General features: G+C 40.6%; 1 protein-coding gene across 20 annotated transcripts in view; it reads right to left on the bottom strand.

The window, feature by feature from the left end:
• Window positions 1-22,243, bottom strand: part of ARHGEF9 (Cdc42 guanine nucleotide exchange factor 9) — a 554,493-nt gene that overhangs the window by 52,237 nt on the left and 480,013 nt on the right. For all 20 annotated transcript variants that reach the window (XM_070366260.1, XM_070366265.1, XM_070366259.1 and 17 more), the window contains 2 exons: window positions 15,105-15,337; window positions 9,824-9,953 (listed from right to left, as the gene is read on the bottom strand). In XM_070366260.1, the coding sequence (XP_070222361.1) occupies window positions 9,824-9,953; window positions 15,105-15,337 (363 nt within the window). The remainder of the gene's footprint in view (window positions 1-9,823; window positions 9,954-15,104; window positions 15,338-22,243) is intronic.

The following is a 22,243-nucleotide window of genomic DNA, read 5'->3' as shown; positions in this document are numbered from 1 at the left end:
AACCATTTTGACTTTTTGCATTTCTTTTACTTGGGGATGGTGTTGATCACTGCCTGCTGTACAATGTCATGAACTTCTATCCATAGTTTTTCAGGCACTCTATCAGATGTTATCCCTTAAATCTACTTGTCACTTCCACTGTATAATTGTAAGGGGTTTGATTTAAGTTATACCTGAATGGTCTAGTGGTTTTCCCCACTTTCTTCAATTTAAATCTGAATTTGGCAACAAGGAGTTCATGATCTGAGCCACAGTCAGCTCCAAGTATTGTTTTTGCTGACTGTATAGAGCTTCTCCATCTTTGGCTGCAAAGAGTATAATCAATCTGATTTTGGTATTGACCATTTGGTCATGCCCATGTGTAGAGTCTTCTCTTGTGTTGTAGGAAGAGGGTGTTTGCTAAGACCAATGCATTCTCTTGGCAAAAGTCTATTAGCCTTTGCCCTGCTTCATTTTGTACTCTAAGGACAAACTTGCCTGTTACTCCGGGTATCTCTTGACTTTCTACTTTTGCATTCCAGTCCCCTATGATGAAAAGGACATCCTTTTTTGGTGTTAGTTCCAGAAGACCTTGTAGGTCATCATAGAACTACTCAACTTCAGCTTCTTCAGCATTAGTGGTTGGGGCATAGACTTGGATTACTGGGATATTGAATGGTTTGCCTTGGAAACGAACAGAGATCATTCTGTCATTTTTCAGATTGCACCCAAGTACAGAATTTTGGACTCTTTTGTTGACTCTGAGGGCTACTCCATTTCTTCTAAGGGATTCCTGCCCATAGTGGTACATATAATGGTCATCAAAATTAAAATCACCCATTCCAGTCCATTTTAGTTCACTGATTCCTAACATGCCGATGTTCACTCTTGCCATCTCTTATTTGACCAGTTCCCATTTACCTTGATTGATGGACCTAACATTCCAGGTTCCCATGCAATACTATTCTTTACAGCATTGGACTTTATTTCCATCACCAGTCACAAACACAAGTGGGCATTGTTTTCGCTTTGGCTCTGTCTCTTCATTCTTTCTGGAGCTATTTCTCCACTCTTCTCCAGTAGCATATTGGGCAACTATGACCCGACAAGTTCATCTTTCAGTGTCATATCTTTTTGCCTTTTCATACTGCTCATGGGGTTATGGGGAAACAGTGGAAACAGTGTCAGACTTTATTTTGGGGGGCTCAAAAATCACTGCAGATGATGATTACAGCCATGAAATTGAAACACACTTACTCCTTGGAAGGAAAGTTATAACCAACCTAGATAGCATATTGAAAAGCAGAGACATTACTTTGCCAACAAAGGTCCGTCTAGTCAAGGCTATGGTTTTTCCAGTGGTCATGTATAGATGTGAGAGTTGGACTGTGAAGAAAGCTGAGCGCTGAAGAATTGATGCTTTTGAACTGTGGTGTTGGAGAAGACTCTTGAGAGTCCCTTGGGCTGCAAGGAGATCCAACCAGTCCATCCTAAAGGAGATCAGTCCTGGGTATTCATTGGAAGGACTGATGCTGAAGCTGAAACTCCAATACTTTGGCTACCTCATGCGAAGAGTTGACTCATTGGAAAAGACCCTGATGCTCAGAGGGATTGAAGGCAGGAGGAGAAGGGGACGACAGAGGATGAGATGGCCGGATGGCATCACCAACTTGAGGGACATGAGTTTGAGTAAACTCCAGGAGTTGGTGATGGACAGGGAGACCTGGCATGCTGTGATTCATGGGGTTGCAAAGAGTCGGACATGACTGAGCAGCTGAACTGAGCTGACATTGGGTTCTCAAGGCAAGAATACTGAAGTGGTTTGCCATTCCCTTCTCCAGAAGACCACATTTTGTCAGAACTCTCCACCATATCCTGTCCATCTTGGGTGGCCCTATACAGCATGGCTCATAATTTCACTGAATCAGACAAGGTTGTTATCCCTGTGATCAGTTTGGTTAGTTTTCTGTGATTGTGGTTTTCATTCTGTCTGCCCTCTGATGAATAAGGGAGGTACTGTTATTTACTCCTAAACCAATGTCAGAGAAATTAGAAGTAATATGGCCACAGTGAAAGAATATAGGACAGAGTCCCTCTAATTGTCATGCTTTAAACCATCAAACCACAGCAAAATAATGATCCCATAATGGAACAACCAGCTGCCTTGGAAGATTTCTAAGGTGGGAATGTCAAGTATGAGGTTCTGGGGCCAGTGCTGCCACCAACTCACTTCCTTAGGAGGTAGCTTAATTACCATCAATCTGCTTCTTCATTTAAACAATGTGGCTAATACAAAAGTTTCTGTTTAACCCACTTTACATGGCTGCTTGAGAGCATCAAATCAGTTCATGTAAGGGAGAGAGACCTTAGAGTTTAGAGCTCTCTTCTTTGCCCCTCTGCCCCACTTGCACCACATAGTTCTTTGCCTTGACCCCTCGAGTGCAATCACTTCTTACCTCCTCTTCCCCTACATGCCTTCTGTTTTCTTCTATTCTTCCATGATTTTGCTCTTCCTAGGACATATTCGCCCTCACTGGATAGCCAAGGCCACATCTCATTCATCTCGATATCTCAGTTTCTAGCACCTCATTCTAATTACAGGCTAATTATCTTGTGTGGGGCTGTGCCCTGAGAACATCAAGGGAGAGAAGGACAAGGGAAATGCTATCCTTCTCATAGTTTATTTTTGATTCTTCCTGCTGGCAGGAGGGCATGGAATTAACAAATACATTCAGCTCCACATTTTATCTAATGGTCCCAGGAGCATGCTTCATCCAGTCACTTTAGCTTTTAAGTAGATGTTTTTGCTGCCTCCATCACATTGGGCTTTTGTGTTTCCTCTAAATTCTTTGGATTCGGAACTCCAATGGTAAACTAGAACATGCTCTTGAGTGTTGTACAATCAGGCTGTTGAGGGGAGGGGTGTTATGAACAAGTAATCACAACTACACACAATCAAGTTCCTACATACGAGCTGCAAATTTGGGATCCTGGTAAAAATCTCCAGAAAAAAATAAAAAAGATAAAAAGAAGCTGTCAGGGATATGCTCCTTCTCCCTTCCCTTCAAGTGGATCTAATGCATGTGAAGGGTAGCAAAGTGACAGCTTAACCAAATATCAGCATCAGAGAAATTAGAAATAGAAATTTCCAAGAAATTGTAATTCTTGGGTGCAGGTTCTTCTTCCTGCTGCTCCCCTAAGCTGTCCAAGGGACTTATTATTTAGAAGTATAGGTGATACTGGTACTGACTTTCAGGAGCCCTAGAGGGTGAGGCAGAGCAGGGGGTACTCGAAGAATTCTAAGCCCCATAGGTTGACATGGAGAAGGATGGTAACGGGAGGTGGGCAAAAAGACCCAGAATGTTCATGGAATAAGTTAAGGGAGGGCCAGGTGTGGATATAATACAAGATGTCCTGCTCTCCAGCCAAATGCTCTGATTTATTGAGAAGGCAAAAATTGCTATTGCCTGTATACTACCAACTGTCCACCCTTTTTCCTAATTTCTCTTCAAGTGATATTAAGCTCTGAAGGTTCCTTCTATGACTGTTCTTTTTCATTTGACAAATTAAACTTGAATTATTCTGTAGATGTTTTTAACAGCTACCTTGTTTTTCCAAACATCTGGAGGAGGTAAGGGAGTGGCAGAAAGAGAAAAGCACTGCTTCATTTTCTTGATATGCAAGCCTTGTCCACAGCAGCCCGCACCAAGCTGGCAAGCTGGCAGAGCTTCTCTCTGCCTGTTCAACTGCTTGGGTAGGTGGAATATACAATGAAAGGAACCAGTGATCTTGGACCACCTAAGCCAAGAGCCAACCAGCCATGGAACAGACACATCCTGTTTCTTTCTGGGGGAGGCTCCGGCACTCATCCACCTTTAGCCTTACTGGGATTTGGATTTCACCCCACCCCCAAGAGAGTTTTCCTCTCTTTCTTAGATATGGACACTTTACTGCAGAAACAAGTCCCTGTAATATCATAAAAGACAGCAACTGGGCTGCAGGAAGCAGAAGGCTACAAGAGTATGTGGTGCAGCAGTGAAAAGAATACCCTCTTAATTGAATTATTCAAAATGGAAGTATTTAAACACTTTTGAATTTACATCTATCTTTTGTGTTTACTTTTTAAAACAAAGTGCTTGTATTTGTATCTCCAAAAAAAAAAAAAAAAAAAGAATTTGGAGACTAGATTCAAGTTTTAGTTTTGTCATTGACTTGCTATTTGGCCTTGCTGAGAAATAGGCTTCTCAGACTTTCACCATCATTACAAGGTGTGCATGTGTATGCATATGTGCATGTGCATGTGTATGTTTATGCACACACATGTGCATAAGCATGACCAGGGTTGTTGCTCAGGGAATTCACTAAAAGCCCTAGTGACACTGACATTCTAGAAGTGTTTAAGACTAGTTATGGTGCCTTGATTGAAACTTTGGGCCTGGCTTCTGAGATGTACCCAACAGGCCTTGCTAAAGAAAAGCCTTCCTAGAGTGCAACCTCTCTGCATCTGGTAAGTTCCACAGTGACCACAGAGTCTGAAAAGTTAACCACAAAGAATTTTTCTTCTAACTAACTTAGATAAATAAGGGCTTTTTCAAGCAGGGTTGTGTGGGCTTAGATGAGATTAGAGGACAAATCAATCATGCTTACAAAAGAGGGAGAGAGTAACTGCCTCCTATCAATCCTACCTCAGATTTGCCTTTTTGTTTCTCACTCCCCCCTGACCTATAGACATAAAAATATAAAATTTTTTCTGAGATGCTGAATCTCTAAATTATAGTTCACTGCTTTCAAGTTGGGTGTGACTGAAGCTTCCTGAGCAGGGCAAACAATTTCAAGCTATTCTTAGTATTGTATGACCCCAGATGCAGGGACTGGAGGCTCAGAGCACATGGAGGAATTAGATAGTATTCCAAGTAGTGGAAAGGGGAAAAATGTTCCATGGGATAGAAAGTCAATTGCTTAGAGGAGAACATAGGCAAAACACTCTCTGACATACATCACAGCAGGGTCCTCTATGACCCATCTCCCAGAATATTGGAAATAAAAGCAAAAATAAACAAATGGGACCTAATTAAACTTAAAAGCTTCTGCACATCAAAGGAAACTATTAGCAAGGTGAAAAGGCAGCCTTCAGAATGGGAGAAAATAATAGCAAATGAAGCAACTGACAAACAACTAATCTCAAAAATATACAAGCAACTCCTACAGCTCAACTCCAGGAAAAATAAATGACCCAATCAAAAAATGGGCCAAAGAACAAAATAGACATTTCACCAAAGAAGACATACAGATGGCTAACAAACACATGAAAAGATGCTCAACATCACTCATTATCAGAGAAATGCAAATCAAAACCACTATGAGGTACCATTTCACGCCAGTCAGAATGGCTGTGATCCAAAAGTCTACAAGCAATAAATGCTGGAGAGGGTGTGAAGAAAAGGGAACCCTCTTACACTGCTGGTGGGAATGCAAACTAGTACAGCCACTATGGAGAACAGTGTGGAGATTCCTTAAAAAACTGGAAATAGAACTGCCTTATGATCCAGCAATCCCACTGCTGGGCATACACACTGAGGAAACCAGAAGGGAAAGAGACATGTGTATCCCAATGTTCATCGCACCACCGTTTATAATAGCCAGGACATGGAAGCAACCTAGATGTCCATCAGCAGATGAATGGATAAGAAAGCTATGGTACATATACACAATGGAGTATTACTCAGCCATTAAAAAGAATACATTTGAATCAGTTCTAATGAGGTGGATGAAACTGAAGCCTATTATACAGAGTGAAGTAAGCCAGAAAGAAAAACACCAATACAGTACACTAACACATATATATGGAATTTAGAAAGATGGTAACAATAACCCTGTGTATGAGATAGCAAAAGAGACACTGATGTATAGAACAGTCTTATGAACTCTGTTGGAGAGGGAAAGGGTGGGAAGATTTGGGAGAATGGCATTGAAACATGTATAATATCATGTATGAAACAAGTTGCCACTCCAGGTTTGATGCACGATACTGGATGCTTGGGGCTGGTGCACTGGGACGACCCAGAGGGATGGTATGGGGAGGGAGGAGGGAGGAGGGTTCAGGATGGGGAACACATGTATACCTGTGGTGGATTCATTTTGATATTTGGCAAAACTAATACAATATTGTAAAGTTTAAAAATAAAATAAAATTTAAAAAAAAAAAGGAAAAAAAAAAGTCAATTGCTGCTGGGAAACTTGTATTACAGAGAATCCCATCAAGGGTATAGAAAGAGACGCCTGCAAGCCAGCCAAAGTTTCAGAGTACCTGAGACTTTATGGGCTTCAGTTCAGTTCATTTCAGTTCAGTCACTCAGCCGTGTCCGACTCTTTGCGACCCCATGAATCACAGCACGTCAGGCCTCCCTGTCCATCACCAACTCCCAGAGTTCACTCCGACTCATGTCCATCAAGTCAGTGATGCCATCCAGCCATCTCATCCTCTGTCGTCCCCTTCTCCTCCTGCCCCCAATCCCTCCCAGCATCAGAGTCTTTTCCAATGAGTCAACTCTTCACATGAGCTGGCCAAAGTACTGGAGTTTCAGCTTTAGCATCATTCCTTCCAAAGAAATCCCAGGGATGATCTCCTTCAGAATGGACTGGTTGGATCTCCTTGCAGTCCAAGGGACTCTCAAGAGTCTTCTCCAACACCACAGTTCAAAAGCATCAATTCTTTGGCGCTCAGCCTTCTTCACAGTCCAACTCTCACATCCATACATGACCACTGGAAAAACCATAGCCTTGACTACACAGACCTTTCTTGGCAAAGTAATGTCTCTGCTTTTGAATATGCCATCTAGGTTGGTCATAAATTTCCTTCCAAGGAGTAAGCGTCTTTTAATTTCATGGCTGCAGTCACCACCTGCAGTGATTTTGGAGCTCCCAAAAATGAAGTCAGCCACTGTTTCCACTGTTTCCCCATCTATTTCCCATGAAGTAATGGGAGCGGATGCTATGATCTTTGTTTTCTGAATGTTGAACTTTAAGCCAACTTTTTCACTCTCCACTTTCACTTTCATCAAGAGGCTTTTGAGTTCCTCTTCACTTTCTGCCTTAAGGGTGGTGTCATCTGCATATCTGAGGTTATTGATATTTCTCCCGGCAATCTTGATTCCAGCTTGTGTTTCTTCCAGTCCAGCGTTTCTCATGATGTACTCTGCATACAAGTTAAATAAGCAGGGTGACAATATACAGCCTTGACGAACTCCTTTTCTTATTTGGAACCAGTCTGTTTTTCCATGTCCAGTTCTAACTGTTGCTTCCTGACCTGCATACAGATTTCTCAAGAGGCAGGTCAGGTGGTCTGGTATTCCCATCTCTTTCAGAATTTTCCACAGTTTATTGTGATCCACACAGTCAAAGGCTTTGGCATAGTCAATAAAGCAGAAATAGATGTTTTTCTGGAACTCTCTTGCTTTTTACATGATCCAGCAGATGTTGACAATTTGATCTCTGGTTCCTCTGCCTTGTCTAAAACCAGCTTGAACATCTGGAAGTTCACAGTTCATGTACTGCTGAATCCTGACTTGGAGAATTTTGAGCATTACTTTACTAGCGTATGAGATGAGTGCAATTGTGTAGTAGTTTGAGTATTCTTTGGCACTGTCTTTCTTTGGGATTGGAATGAAAACTGATCTTTTCCAGTCCTGTGGCCACTGCTGAGTTTTCCAAATTTGCTGGCATATTGAGTGCAGCACTTTCACAGCATCATTTTTCAGGATTTGAAATAGCTCAACTGGAATTCCATCACCTCCACTAGCTTTGTTCATAGTGATGCTTTCTAAGGCCCACTTGACTTCACATTGCAGGATGTTTGGCTCTAGGTCAGTGATCACACCATCGTGATTATCTGGGTCATGAAGATCTTTTTTGTACACTTCTTCTGTGTATTCTTGCCACCTCTTCTTAATATCTTCTGCTTCTGTTAGGTCCATACCATTTCTGTCCTTTATCGAGCCCATCTTTGCATGAAAGGTTCCCTTGGTATCTCTGATTTTCTTGAAGAGATCCCTTGTCTTTCCCATTCTGTTGTTTTCCTCGATTTCTTTGCATTGATTGCTGAAGAAGGCTTTCTTATCTCTTCTTGCTATTCTTTGGAACTCTACATTCAGATGCTTATATCTTTCCTTTTCTCCTTTGCTTTTCACTTCTCTTCTTTTCACAGCTATTTGTAAGGCCTCCCCAGATAGCCATTTTGCTTTTTTGCATTTCTTTTCCATGGGGATGGTCTTGATCCCTGTCTCCTGTACAATGTCACGAACCTCATTCCATAGTTCATCAGGCACTTTATCTATCAGATCTAGGCCCTTAAATCTATTTCTCACTTCCACTGTATAATCATAAGGGATTTGATTTAGGTCATACCTGTATGGTTTAGTGGTTTTCCTTGCTAGAGGTCATTTGATCAGGCAACTAGCCAAAGCAAACCAGACGAAGGGAAAGAGAATCTGTGATTTTCTAATAAGTCTGTGCCAGTGCTGGCTTCTTATGAGCAAGAAGATCTCTTTAGATGTTTCCTTCCTTTCCCTGCACCTCAAAGAATCACTGCTGTTTTCTATTCTATATGGGGATACTATCCTTTAAATAAGACTCAAAAATATGCCCGCTGCTCAGAACTGTGGACATTTCCAGCCATTTACATTAAAGAGCAACAGAGGTCACAGAACAAAGGAAAGATGATTTTTTCCTGGATCTTGGTTAAGTAACTCTAAGGCTGATATTTAATCCCCTTATAATGTGCTAAACTATATGAGAAGTTAGAGGAATACTACCTCTCAAATTACAGGAAATTATACCTGTGTGGAGGCGAGTGGAATGGGGAGCTGACTCAACTTTTACACTATGACCACAAGGCTTAAGATTGCCTCTTCCTCTGTGGTAGCATGTCCAGCTTTTTCCATCTTGGTTATATTAGCTATGAACTGTCATATTTTATAACTTGGGCCTAAGAGATAAATATGAAATGTCATTACTCCTGGTTCTCCTGATGGGCACAAGAGACAAACAATAAATACCGTACTTAACATATAGGTACCTGTGAGGTATTAAAACTCCCATCACTGTTTCTACTGAACAGACACCTCAGGAACTTCAGAGGAACTATGGCATTAGAGGCAAAATCTCTATTTAGTTGTTAGGCTCTGTATATCTTCTTCAAGTGAACATTTCAGATGACAAAGCTTTAGTGACTTCACTGAAGGCTTTCTGAGTTCAGAGAAGTCATGATTGTTTCCAATAGAATTAAGACTCAGGGATTATTTTTATGATCAGATGATTAAACAACAGAATGTGGTCTATCACTTGGGCAGGGATGATGATCCTGACCTCAAGTGTGCAGGCTTCGATAGAACTAGTAGATATGTCAGGGTGAGGTGATCCCTGACAAGAGGAAAAGAAGTATGTTGGCTGGCCTGCATCAGAGAACCAACCTTGCATTCTGGGTCTGGGAATGGATTTTTATATATTACGACTTATCCAAGTATTTATCTGGTGGTAATAAAATTCCAGGACTTGAAATAGCTTTGAAAGTTTACTGAGTCAACCCAATTGTTTCTTAGTAACACCCAAGGAAATGAATCTTTCCAGTCCTAGTAAACTTTTACTACAGACTTTTCTCTAACTTTCTTAGAAAGCTATTTAAGTACACGACACCTCTCATTAGCAGTGAGTTTTGCCTTGGCTCTAATCTAAATCCTTTCTCCTGCTTTTCAAATATAATTACTCTTTTTTCATCTTTGGCTAAAATGTGAGGTTCTGGCTAAGGTATTTTAACTCTCCAGTGTCCCTGCTGGTGAAAGTGTCCTACCTCCCAGTCTAGAACAGAGGCTTGCCACTGTGCAATCTTGTCAATATTCTCCAAGCGACGTTTGCGTTCATTGATCTGCTGAGTCACATTTCTCATGACAGCCAGAGCAGCTGCCACATACCTGTAGTCACTGTGAAGACACAAAATTACAAGTTGGATGAGTTAATGTGCCATAGAACCAATGTGCTGGGTGTCAACCCTAACATCCATTCTCCTGTTCCTACTTAGCAACAGAGCCCTCATTTTCAGATGGAATCCAAGCCATGTGGAGTAAAGGAATACATTTCCAAGAGGTGATTTATGTGATCTAGTTCTGTTAAGTGATATATAAATAGAAATGTTAGGCAGAACTTTTGAGAAATCTCCTTTAAGAAAGACAGAAGGCCATTCTTTGGTCCTTACTTCATCCTGATGCTTAGAATTTAGATGTGAAGGCTGAAGTTCTTCCAGCCATCTTGGATCATAAGGACAAGCTCCATACTCGCAAAGGATCCAGAAGGGAGCTTTACACATGGCATAGTCCAGACAACTTTACCATCTGTTCTAGCACCTATTTCTAGGGAACTCTGCCCAAAGTAACTATAAAATAACAATCAAACCTTCCCCCCCCAGAAATAAACTCCTTGGACACAAAACAGACTTTAGTCACTGACAAGTGGTGTGGTCTTTGACAAATCACATTTACCTTCTCAGTGACATATTTTTTATCTGTAAAATGGGGGAGAATTACAGTAGAATTTGTTGAAGTTTTATTAATCCATGACAATGGTTCTACTCTTGGCTTATAGCAAATGTTAGCAGTATTATTAATACAAAGGAAACATTTCTCTAGTATAGATGTTATATGGGTTGTCTCTCAAAACCTCTAACTCAGAAGTATAATCCTAATCTCATTTTCCTGGGACTTTGGATGGTCCACTTGTTGAAGGTTATATCACCCTGCCAAGTTTTCTCTGCCTGTCTGCTCTAATTTCCAATCAAATAGCTCCTGTGAAAAGCATGTTGAAAGTGAAACCCCAGATATTTGGTGGAATTACTATAAACTGAGAAGGCAGGACGATGAGTTAACTTTTCTCTAAGGAAAAGTTAAGCTGAACATACTTTGTGGTCACTAACCTGCTCACTGTCCCAGTACCAACTGGAAAGAAGAGAAGAGAAAGAGAAGAGCACAGCAATTGTCTTTTTCTTTCCTAATATATTGAGCTGTGGGGTGGTAGATCAAACATCAGCACAGAAGAAAGGGAGTTGTAACTGCCAGGGCAGATGCCTCCTCTTATCTGGCTTCCCTGACTCCAGTCTTTTCTCTGCATACCTTCCAGACTATAGTCTTCAAGTGTTACTACATCTTATCACCCCGAGTAACAAGATACTCACTACATATCCTAAGCAGTCCATTCTGTCTCAAGACAACTCTGTTAACATGCGCGTGTGCTCACATACACACACACACACATGCACCAAAAACTCTTTTATTCTGAGTCTAATGAATGTTGGCTATTACCAGTTTTTCTTATGGATGTCACATCTGACTCATACTGAACTTATAATTAACCAACACTTCTTAAATTTCTTTATAATATGCTTTCTAGAAGCTGTGTTTCTCTCAGTTGGTCCTTGAATAGTTGACTTCTTAGACCCAACCACAAAATATTATATTTGTTCCTATTGCATTACAACGTTTTACAGTTACTTGCTTCAATCTATAGCATAACTACTGTGCTCTGTAAAACTGTCAAAGTTTTGCTCTGGCAAGACTATCTTAGCCCGCCATTTAGAAGCAGGGTAGGGTAATGACAGAAGGGGTAGTTGCAGTGCAGAAGCTGCTGATATAAATAAGCACCCCATTATTTAGTCTTATGTTATTCCACTCTCTGATTTGAGAGCATCAGGAAAATGCCTTAAGCCACATTCTGGGAAGTAAAGCATAGAGTTACACTGTATATATGGTAGCCACTAGCCACATTTAATTAAAATTAAACATTTTAAAATTTAATTATTTAGTTGCACCAGCTACATTTCTCAGTTCTCAATATCCATATGCTGACAGTGTATACTATATTAAATGTTACAGATATAGAATGTTTCCATCACTGTACAAAGTCTTATTGGAGAGTACTGGTATGAGAATGCTCTACCTGACCCCATGTACTACTCAGCCATGAATTTATCACTGCCACTGTGCCAAACTGTCAATAAATAGCTGTGGTCTAGCCTGAACCCTTCTAGAGCCCTCAGGCTTCCAGAGGGGGTCTGAGTCCAGCACCCTAGTGAGGAGACTGACTGAACCAAGATTGTCTTGTTCTAGACAGGTCAGCTAACCTCCTTCTTGCACAGAGCCTTCCTTCTTGTCAGCTTAAGCAAGGTTGGGTAGGGGGGTGAATACACGTCACCCTTCTGTAAACAAAGGTAGCATTATTCTCCACTTATCATTCTCTATCCATCTAATCTTCTCCCTCATAAACTACTCTGACTGCCTACATTTCAGACTTACCTAACTGAATACCTATGTTACTAAGCCTTCAAGCTTGCAGTAGCCTCTAATTGCCTTCAAATCCAAGCTACTCTGACATGCAGTGCAGGACCTATCACCTTGATACAGCTTCCTGAGGCCAGAAAGAAGGAACTGTCCATGGACTGGAGATAGTGCTAGGTTCAGTGGGTCACCCCAAATGAGGACAGGGATTGATGTAGCCTGCAACTGCCTGAAACATTCTCTCAGCACGTTAGTGCCTGGGGCTGGAAGAGGAGGAGACCAGAGACAAAGGGGAAAAAAGGCCTTGAGGCAGGGGTTCCACTCACAAGGTGAAGGAGTATAGGAATGGCAAATCCCAGGGAGATATTCTATCTTACTGACTCCCACTAAACCCAAAAAGGCCTTACGATTGCTTTGGCCTAAAACACTAACGTAGTTTTTTGCTGTGCTTTAAAAATGACATTTGGAGGACTTTTAAAAGCACCTATGCAAATATATAATTTACATAATAAATATCATTAGTCCATAAGTTTGATTTTTAGAGCCTCCTGCTAGGTAGGTTCCATGGAACAGATACTCAGGAGTAGGCAGGAGATGAGCTGTGATATAAAAACATTTGAGAATCACTCTTTGAATATACTGATTTTAGAACCATTGATCTGAAAGCTGCTCCACTGAGATTTAGGTACAAGAGTGGCTGTTTCTGGTCACTTAGCACCTTGAAATATACCTGTGGGGGTCATTTAAATTCATCACATCATGAGCGGGCAGAACTAGAAAAGGCCTTCCAGATTGTGTAGTATAATGGCTCACAAATCTTCCTGGGCACTTGGAGGACTCTGTAAAAGGCTAGGCTCCCAGACCACTGGCCATACTTTGTGTCCCTGCTATGCCACAGGCTTCCTCTTTGTCATTTTCTTTCTTTGGGACTCAGTCTCTCCAGCCATAGAATGAGGAAGTCTGACTAGAAGAACTTCCTTTAAGGCCCTTGCCATTTTAGGGCCATAAATGTTTTTCATTTTTATTTTTAATTTAGTGGGTTTTTTTCAGTATCCTATTAGTTCTCACAAGTCTTCTCCTTCGAAAAGTTGGGACTCAGTTTTGGTAATGGGCTATATTAAATATTTTAAGTGAGATTTATTCACCTCCAAGTTTCATGTCTGAGTACTCCCATCCCCCAGCTAGTAAACAGAATCAAGGAGAAGAGAACACAGAGCCTTCCTTTGCAAAGTCTTTCTATACCTACTTCCCTCACAGCCAATGGATCAAGGAAGGCAGAGCTATCACTGGTGGTGTTACTTACACAAAGGGAGAGCCCATTGCTGCCACATTTAGTTTCAAATCTGAATCTGTCCAGGGCTTCAGAAACCCTGGAGCACGTGACGCATGATTTGCTAAAGAAACAATATCAACTTAAAAATGAACCTAGAGATTGACAAAAGCCAGCTGACTCCCACACGTGGCCTTACGCAACTAAGTCTGGAAATCAGCTCCAAGGAAAGTTAAATGAAAGTAAGATATGAGCCTGATGAGAATGAGACAAAAACTAAAGGAAATTGGGCAAAGGCCTTCTTTATTCTTGGAGTGCTCAATCAGGAAGAGAGTTGAGAGCTGGGCCAACAAACCTAAGGTCAGATATTTAATATCAATCAAAAGCATGCTATAAATAGCCTGGGGGTTCTAGGTCATGAAGTAAAGGATATGCAAAACTAGGGGATGGTTTACTGTAGGCCACTCCCATTGCTGGAGATAGCTCCCAGTATGGTGGTTTAGTCCCTCAGTTATGTCTGACTCTGTGACTACCAAGCTTCTCTGATCATGAAATTTCCTAGGCAAGAATACTAGAGTGGGTTGCCATTTCCTTCTCCAGGAAATCTTCCTGACCCAGGGATGGAACCTGTATTTCCTGCTTAGCAGGCAGATCCTTTATCACTGATCCACCTGGAAAGCCCAACTTCCAGTATATACCTTACTAATAGGGGATCAGAAGTACTATTTCCATTCAAAGAGACAAATAAAGTTCTTTCATCCTTTTGGTGTTTTCTTGAAAATACTGAAAAACTTTTGAAAAACTTCAGGGGAACTCACAAGTCTATTTCCTCCTAGTTATGCTCTAGATCTAAGGGGAGGGTACAGTTAGGATGAGGCAGAAGAGGGAGGAAAAGACTAAAGAAGTCCAGGTATGTAGCCTTTCAGAAGAATTCTAAGGTCAGTACAAGCTGAGTAGTCTGTTACCAGGATATTTTACTCTATCAAGCGGAGAATAAAAAGTTGGTTCCCTTGGCTAATTTCCCAAGGTGAGGGAGTGATAAAGAATCTACCTGCCAATGCAGGAGACACAGGGGATGCAGGTTTGTTCCCTGGGTTGGGAACATCCCCTGGAGAAGGAAATGACAACCCACTCCAGTATTCCTGCCTGGGAAATCCCATGGACAGAGGTGCCTGGTGGGCTACAGTCTATGGGGTTGCAAAGAGCTGGACATGACTGAATAGCCAAACACCTTCACTTGGCTGAATTCAGGACTAAGGACCAGGCTATAAGCTTCCTGAAGACAGTGTCTTAAGTTGTACAATAATGATGCACACTGATTTTGTGTATATATTTATTTACAAATTTATAAACAACTCTTATAAATACTACCTCACTTTATACACACAAGAGTCTTGAGAAGTAAGCAAGAATATATCATTATCCCATTGTACATATAAGCTAACAGCTCAGAAAAGGCAAAAGAACATATACTGTCAATAAGGACTAGCATATAGAGGAGGTTCTCTCCTTCACTACTGCCTCCCTCAATCCCTTACCTATGGTCCTGGGCGGTATACTTGAGGAGCTCGGCCAACTGTAAGGGATACTTGCAGATCTTCTGTACTGGCGTCAAAAGGAAACCATCAATAGCAATGTCGATCATTTGCTGCAAGAGGCGACAGGCCTCAAAAAAGTGTTGGTAGCGGCTGTCCTTCATCAGTTTGGAGAGCTCCATACAGGCGTCCAGGTGATTGTTACAGTACTCAGAGTATATCCAGAATCCATCTTGCTGTGAGCAGAGGAAAGATGGAGAGAAAAGGAAATGCTACTGAGGACTCCAAAAGAAATTCTGGAGATATGGAATGACAAACCGTCTTCTTATGTAGAAATATAAAAATGAAAACAACGTCAATCTTTTCTAAACTGATTCATAATTTAATAACAAATTATTTGGGAATTAGACAAACTGCAAAAATTCATATATAAAAATAAATAAGTAGGAATAGCATGTAAATGCTATAAAAGAAGGCTAATGAGAGGAGACTGACCCTGAAAATAGTAAAACAAAATATCGTAATAAAATTCGGGCATTGGATCATAGAGGTAGGTCAGAGGTCTATTTCTTGTAGTGGCAGACTAAATAGTTTTATATGAAACTTAATCACTGAGAAAAGCTAGAAAATCTGGAAAAAACATAATAAATTTCTGTTTGAATGAATCACATCATCCAGAGTTTTTAATTGTCTCCAAAGAATATTTTGTAGGAAATTTACCATGGAATTTTCAGGAGTAAAGAGGAGTGATGAATGCAAGTTAAACACAAATGGCTGAGGAAAACAGTGTGTGTGTGTGTGTGTGTGTGTGTGTGTGTGTGTGTGTGTGTGTGTACATGTAAAGAAGGGAAGAGAAGGTAAGGGGAGTATATTCAAATGATATACCAAAATCAGAGGAATGTTAATATTAGATGAATCTGGGTAAATGGCATCTTTCATTTCATTGCACTTCACTTTATTGCACTTCACTGATATGTTTTTCACAAATTGAAGGTTTGGGAGAAAGACTTGGTTAAGCAAGTCTATCGGCATCATTTTTCCAATAGTTTTTGTTCACTTCATGCCTCTGTGCCACATTTTGGTATTTCTTGCAATGTTTCAAACTTCTCCACTATTATTATATTTGTTATGGTGATCTATGATCAGTGATCTTTGATGTTAATATTGTAATTGTTTGTGGATGCTACAAACCTATATAGCAAGGTGAATGTAATACATAAGTGTTGTGTGTTCTGCCTACTCCACTGTTCCCCTATCTCTCTCTTCTCTGGCTTCACTATTCCCTAAGACACAACAATACTGAAGTCAAGTCAATTTATAATTCTGCAATGATCTCTAGTGTTCAAGTGAGAGGAAGCATTATATGTCTCTAACTTTAAATCAAAAACTAGAAATAAGTAAACTTAGGAAGGAAGGTATATCAAAAGCTGAGACAGGCTAAAAGCTATAACTCTTGCACCAAATAGTTAGCCAAGTTGTGAATGCAAGGGAAACATTCTTGAAGGAAACTAAAAGTGCTACTCCAGTGAACACACAAATGATAAGGAAGTGAAAACAACCTTATTGCTGATATGGAGAAAGGTTAAATGGTCTGGATAGATCAAACTAACCTAACCCAGAGCAAGACTCTAACTCTCTTCAATTCTGCAAATGCTGAAAGAGATGCGAAAGCTGCAGAGAAAAGAGTGAAGCTGAGATAACAAGATGGTGGTGGAGTAGGTGGACATGGAGTACATCTCTCTCCACAGATACATCAGGAATACAACTTCAGACACAGAAGTGCATGCAGAACACCAGCTGAGAGGGGACAGGAGTACCTGGCCAGTGGAAAAGATTATATAGAATCACGCAAAACTTGGTAAAATGAAGAAACTAGGGGGAAAAAAACGAGTATTAGTAGGACTGGATCTACCCTCAGCAGGTGGGGGAACTGAATCAGGGGTCTGATCCTCACAGTAGGGCAACTGTCTGAGTCACAGGATAAACATTTAAGGCTAAGAGTAAAACAGCTGATCTGTGGCAGCCTAAATGGAATGACAATCAGATAGTCCTTGACACAGCCATACATACCCTGGACAGGGATGCAGGTCCCCTGGAAGGTGTAGCAGCTGGGAGCTGGAGTTTAGGGATTTTGGAGCAGTCCCAGTGCGAGGGCTGCTGTTGACTGCCGAGAGACACATTGAGGGGATGTGAGGGAGGAGATCATGGGGGGAAATGTCTATGGAGGGAAGTCGGAAAGCCAGGCAGCCATGGAAGCAAGGTGATACTCCTGAGTCACGCATAGGGGGTGGGGCTATCACCATAGCATGTCTCTCCCCACATGCCAGCATCTGCAGTTGAACAATAGAGAGGGTGGCCCATCAAATGCCTCATGCACTGAACTACAGAGTAGGACGCCAGCCAGGGTGCTCCTTTAAGTGACCAATGAGCTGAACTACAGAGTAGGACCCCACCCAGGTGCCCTTTTAAGTGCCTAATGCGCCAATCTACAGAGTAGATCCCAGTCGGGGCGGGGGAGGGGGGGGAGGTGCTCTCTATGTGCCTGACGTGACAAACAACAGAGAAGGACCCCAGGCAAGGGATCCCTCTAAGTGCCTGAACAGGCGGAGCTATGGAGAAAGACTGGCCAAAGAGGCCTTCTGATCACCAGCTACAAGAGGCTTGAAAAAAGACTGATACGGCCATAACTCCTGCCATGGAGGCAGTTTGTGTACCTGAACACTTGGTGCTGCCAGGGTCCCTGCAAGCCAAGCAGCTGCACCACCTTCACACTCAACTCTCACTGGGGCAGAGCTGCCACAGACAAAAAAAAAAAAAAAGTCTTGTGTTTACACACACATAGTTGCTTCAGTCCTGTCCGACTCTTTGCGACCCTGTAGACTGTGGCATGCCAGGCTTCTCTGTCAGAGATGGGGTTCTCCAGGCAAGAATACTGGAGCTTATTGGTCAATACTGGTTGCCATACACTTCTAGAACACTATATTTCCTGCTGCCCTAGCCGCCAATCCCCCTGAGTACCTGGTGCTGCCAGAACCCCTACGACCCAAGGAGATGCACCACTTCCACACCTGGCCCTCACAGGGGCAAACCCAAGCCCTCCAGGGCAGCCTCAGGAGCTAAACCCCAGTGGATGAACCATGTGCAGAGGTGGAAATAAAACCACAACTGAAACCCAGGGGCAGTGTGGCTAAGGAAGAAGATTCAAAACATCCCCACCAGATGTACAAGTGGCAGATTAAATCCACACGATCAACTAAGCAGACTCTGTGTCTGTGGAATATATTAAAGGCCATTGAGAGCTCCCAAAAAAGAAAATGCACTAGCTCTGATAGCTGGGGACATTGGAGGAAAGAACACACAAGAGTAGGACCAGATTAGAATCTGAGCAGCCCCCACACAGGTCCAGAGATCAGTACAGTGTTGGATGGCAACCTAGGGAGGTAAGGTGAACTGTGATTCCCAGAGCAGGAAAGGACTCTGACAGCAGAGACTCAAGAAAATCATTTATTACTCTTATTTTTTTACTTGTTCTGTAGATTATTTTGGATTTTATTTTTTTTTCTTTTTTCTCCCCTCTGTTATAGTTGTCAATTTCATTGGCACTAAGAAACCAAATTAAGCTTTGGTTTTTTTTTTTTTTTTTTTCCCTCAGTCACATTTTTTATTGTCATAAAACTCTGCCTCTACGTTGGGCATTTGCAGTTCTGTGGAGTTTTCTTCTCTTTTTTCCTTTTCTTTTTTTTTTTAATTGTAATTTTTTAAACCTAATATTATTTTTCTACGTTTATTCCTTTGTTTGCTTTTCCTACTGTTATTTCCCCCTTGCAATTAACCTTTAATGTATAGAAATCTTCTTCATCAACCTCTATTTAACTTTGCATATCTATTATTTCTTTCTCTCCTTTCCTCTCAACGTATTTGTTAGTTTTACTTTCATTGCTTTATTCCCCACTTGGCACCTTGCTTTAGTTTTGTTTTCCAGTTTGTGCTTTAATTAGTTTTGTTCTGGTAGATACAATTTTTGGTTTCCTTTGTTCACCAGGTCAATATATTGCAGTTAATTTTTGTTGGACTGTTTTGATTTTTCTTATGTGTCTATATGTATATGTGTATATTTAGTCACACTTTCTATTGTTGTTATAAACCTCTGCCTCTACATTGGGCTTTTGCAATCGTGTGGAGTTTTCCTTTTTTTTTCCCCTTTTTTCTTTCTTCTTCCATTTTTTTTTTCTCTTTTTTTTTATAATTGTAATTTTTAAGCCTATTATTTCTAAATTTATTCTTTTGTTTGCTTTTCCTACTGTTCTTTTCCCTTGCAGATAATCTCTAATGTATATAAATCTTCTTCATCTACCTCTATTTAACTTTGCATATCTAGTCTTTCTTTTTTTAAAAAAATTAATTTATTTATGTTAATTGGAGGCTAATTACATTACAATATTGTAGTGGGTTTTGCCATACATTGACATGAATCAGCCATGGGTGTAAATGTGTTCCCCATCCTGAACCCCCCCTCCCACCTCCCTCCCCATCCCATCCCTCAGGGTCATGCCAGTGCACCGGCCCTGAGCACCCTGTCTTGGGCATCAAACCTGGACTAGCGGTCTGTTTCACATATGATAATACACCTGTATCAATGCTATTCTCTCAAATTATCCCACCCTTGTCTTCTCCCACAGAATCCAAAAGACTGTTCTATACTTCTGTGTCTCTTTTGCCATCTCACATATAGGGTCGTCATTATCATCTTTCTAAATTCCATATATATGCGTTAATATACTACATTGTTGTTTTTCTTTCTGACTTACTTCACTCTGTATAATAGGCTCCAGTTTCATCCACCTCATTAGAACTAATTCAAATGCATTCTTTTTAATGGCTGAGTAATAATCAACTATGTATATGTACCACAGCTTTCTCATCCATTCATCTGCCGATGGACATCTAGGTTGCTTCCATGTCCTGGGTATTGTAAACAGTGCAGTGATGAACATTGGGGTACACGTGTCTCTTTCAATTCTGGTTCCCTCAGTGTGTATGCCCAGCAGTGGGATTGTTGGGTCATATGGCAGTTTTTTATGGAATCCCCACACGGTTCTCCATAATGGCTGTACTGATTTTCATTCCCACCAGCAGTGTAAGAGGGTTCCCTTTTCTCCACACCCTCCCCAGCATTTACTGTTTGTAGACTTTTTGATAGCAGCCATTCTGACCAGTGTGAGATGGTACCTCATTGTGGTTTTGATTTGCATTTCTCTGATAATGAGTGAAGTTGAGCATCTTTTCATGTGTCTGTTAGTCATCTGTATGTCTTCTTTGGAGAAATGTCTATTTAGTTCTTTGGTCCATTTTTTTGATTGGGATGTTTATTTCTCTGGAATTGAGCTGCAAGAGCTACTTATATATTTTTGAGATTTATTCTTTGTCATTTGTTTTACTTCCTATTATTTTCTCCCATTCTTAAAGCTGTCTTTTCACCTTGCTTATAGTTTCCTTCATTGTGCAAAAGCTTTTAAGTTTAGTTAGGTCCCATTTGTTTATTTTTGCTTTTATTTCCATAACTCTGGGAGACGGCTCATAGAGGATCTTGCTGTGATTTATGTCAGAGAGTGTTTTGCCTATGTTTTCCTCTAGGAGTTTTATAGTCTCTGGTCTTACATTGAGATCTTTAATTCATTTTGAGTTTATTTTTGTGTATGGTGTTAGACAGTGTTCTAGTTTCATTCTTTTACAAGTGATTGACCAGTTTTCCCAGCACCACTTGTTAAAGAGACTGTCTTTTTCTCCATTGTATATTCTTGCCTCCTTTGTCAAATATAAGGTGTCCATAGGTGCATGGATTTATCTCTGGGCTTTCTATTTTGTACCACTGATTTATATTTCTGTCTTTGTGCCAGTACCATACCATCTTGATGACAGTAGCTTTGTGTATAGTCTGATGTCAGGCAGGTTGATTCCTCCAGTTCCATTCTTCTTTCTCAAGATTGCTTTGACTATTTTAGGTTTTTTGTATTTCCATACAAATTGTGAAATTATTTGTTCTAGTTCTCTGAAAAATACCACTGATAGCTTGATAGGGATTGTATTGAATCTATAGATTGCTTTCGGTGGTATACTCGTTTTCACTGTATTGATTCTTCCAATCCATGAACATGGTATATTTCTCTGTCTATTTGTATCATCTTTGATTTCTTTCATCAGTGTTTTATAGTTTTCTATATATAGGTATTTTGTTTATTTAGGTAGGTTTATTCCTAAGTATTTTATTCTTTTTGTTGCAATGGTGAATGGAATTGTTTCTTTAATTTCTCTTTTCTCATTGTTAGTGTATAGGAATGGTATGGATTTCTGTGTGTTAATTTTATATCCTGCACATTTACTATATTCATTGATTAGCTCTAGTAATTTTCTGGTGGTGTCTTTAGGGTTTTCAATGTAGAGGATCATGTCATCTGCAAACACTGAGAGTTTTACTTCTTCTTTTCCTGTCTAGAGAAGATCCTTTAGCATTTGTTGGAGAGCTGGTTTGGTGGTGCTGAATTCCCTCAGCTTTTGCTTATCTGTAAAGCTTTTGATCTCTCCTTCATATTTGAATGAGATCCTTGCTGGGTACAGTAATCTGGGCTGTAGGTTTTTTTCTTTCATCACTTTAGGTATGTCTTGCAATCCCTTCTGGCCTGAAGAGTTTGTATTGAAAGATCAATTGTTATGCTTATGGGAATCCTCTTGTGTGTTATTTGTTGTTTTTCCCTTGCTGCTTTTAATATTTGTTCTTTGTGTTTGATCTTTGTTAATTTGATTAATATGTGTCTTCAGTGTTTCACCTTGGGTTTATCCTGTTTGGGATTCTCTGGGTTTCTTGGACTTGGGTGGCTATTTCCTTCCCCATTTTAGGGAAGTTTTCAACTATTATCTCCTCAAATATTTTCTCATGGACTTTCTTTTTGTCTTCTTCTTCTGGGACTCATATGATTCAAATGTTGGGGCATTTGACATTGTCCCAGAGGTCTCTGAGGTTGTCCTCATTTCCTTTAATTCTTTTCCCCCCTCTACTTCATTTATTTCCATCATTGTATCTTCCACCTCACTTATCCTATCTTCTGCCTCAGTTATTCCACTGTTGGTTCCCTCGAGATTGTTTT

Source organism: Bos mutus, chromosome X (genome assembly GCF_027580195.1).
Source record: "Bos mutus isolate GX-2022 chromosome X, NWIPB_WYAK_1.1, whole genome shotgun sequence".
Lineage (NCBI taxonomy): Eukaryota > Metazoa > Chordata > Mammalia > Artiodactyla > Bovidae > Bos > Bos mutus.
Note: the sequence above shows the minus strand (reverse complement) of the source record. Positions and strands in the feature narration are given on the sequence as shown.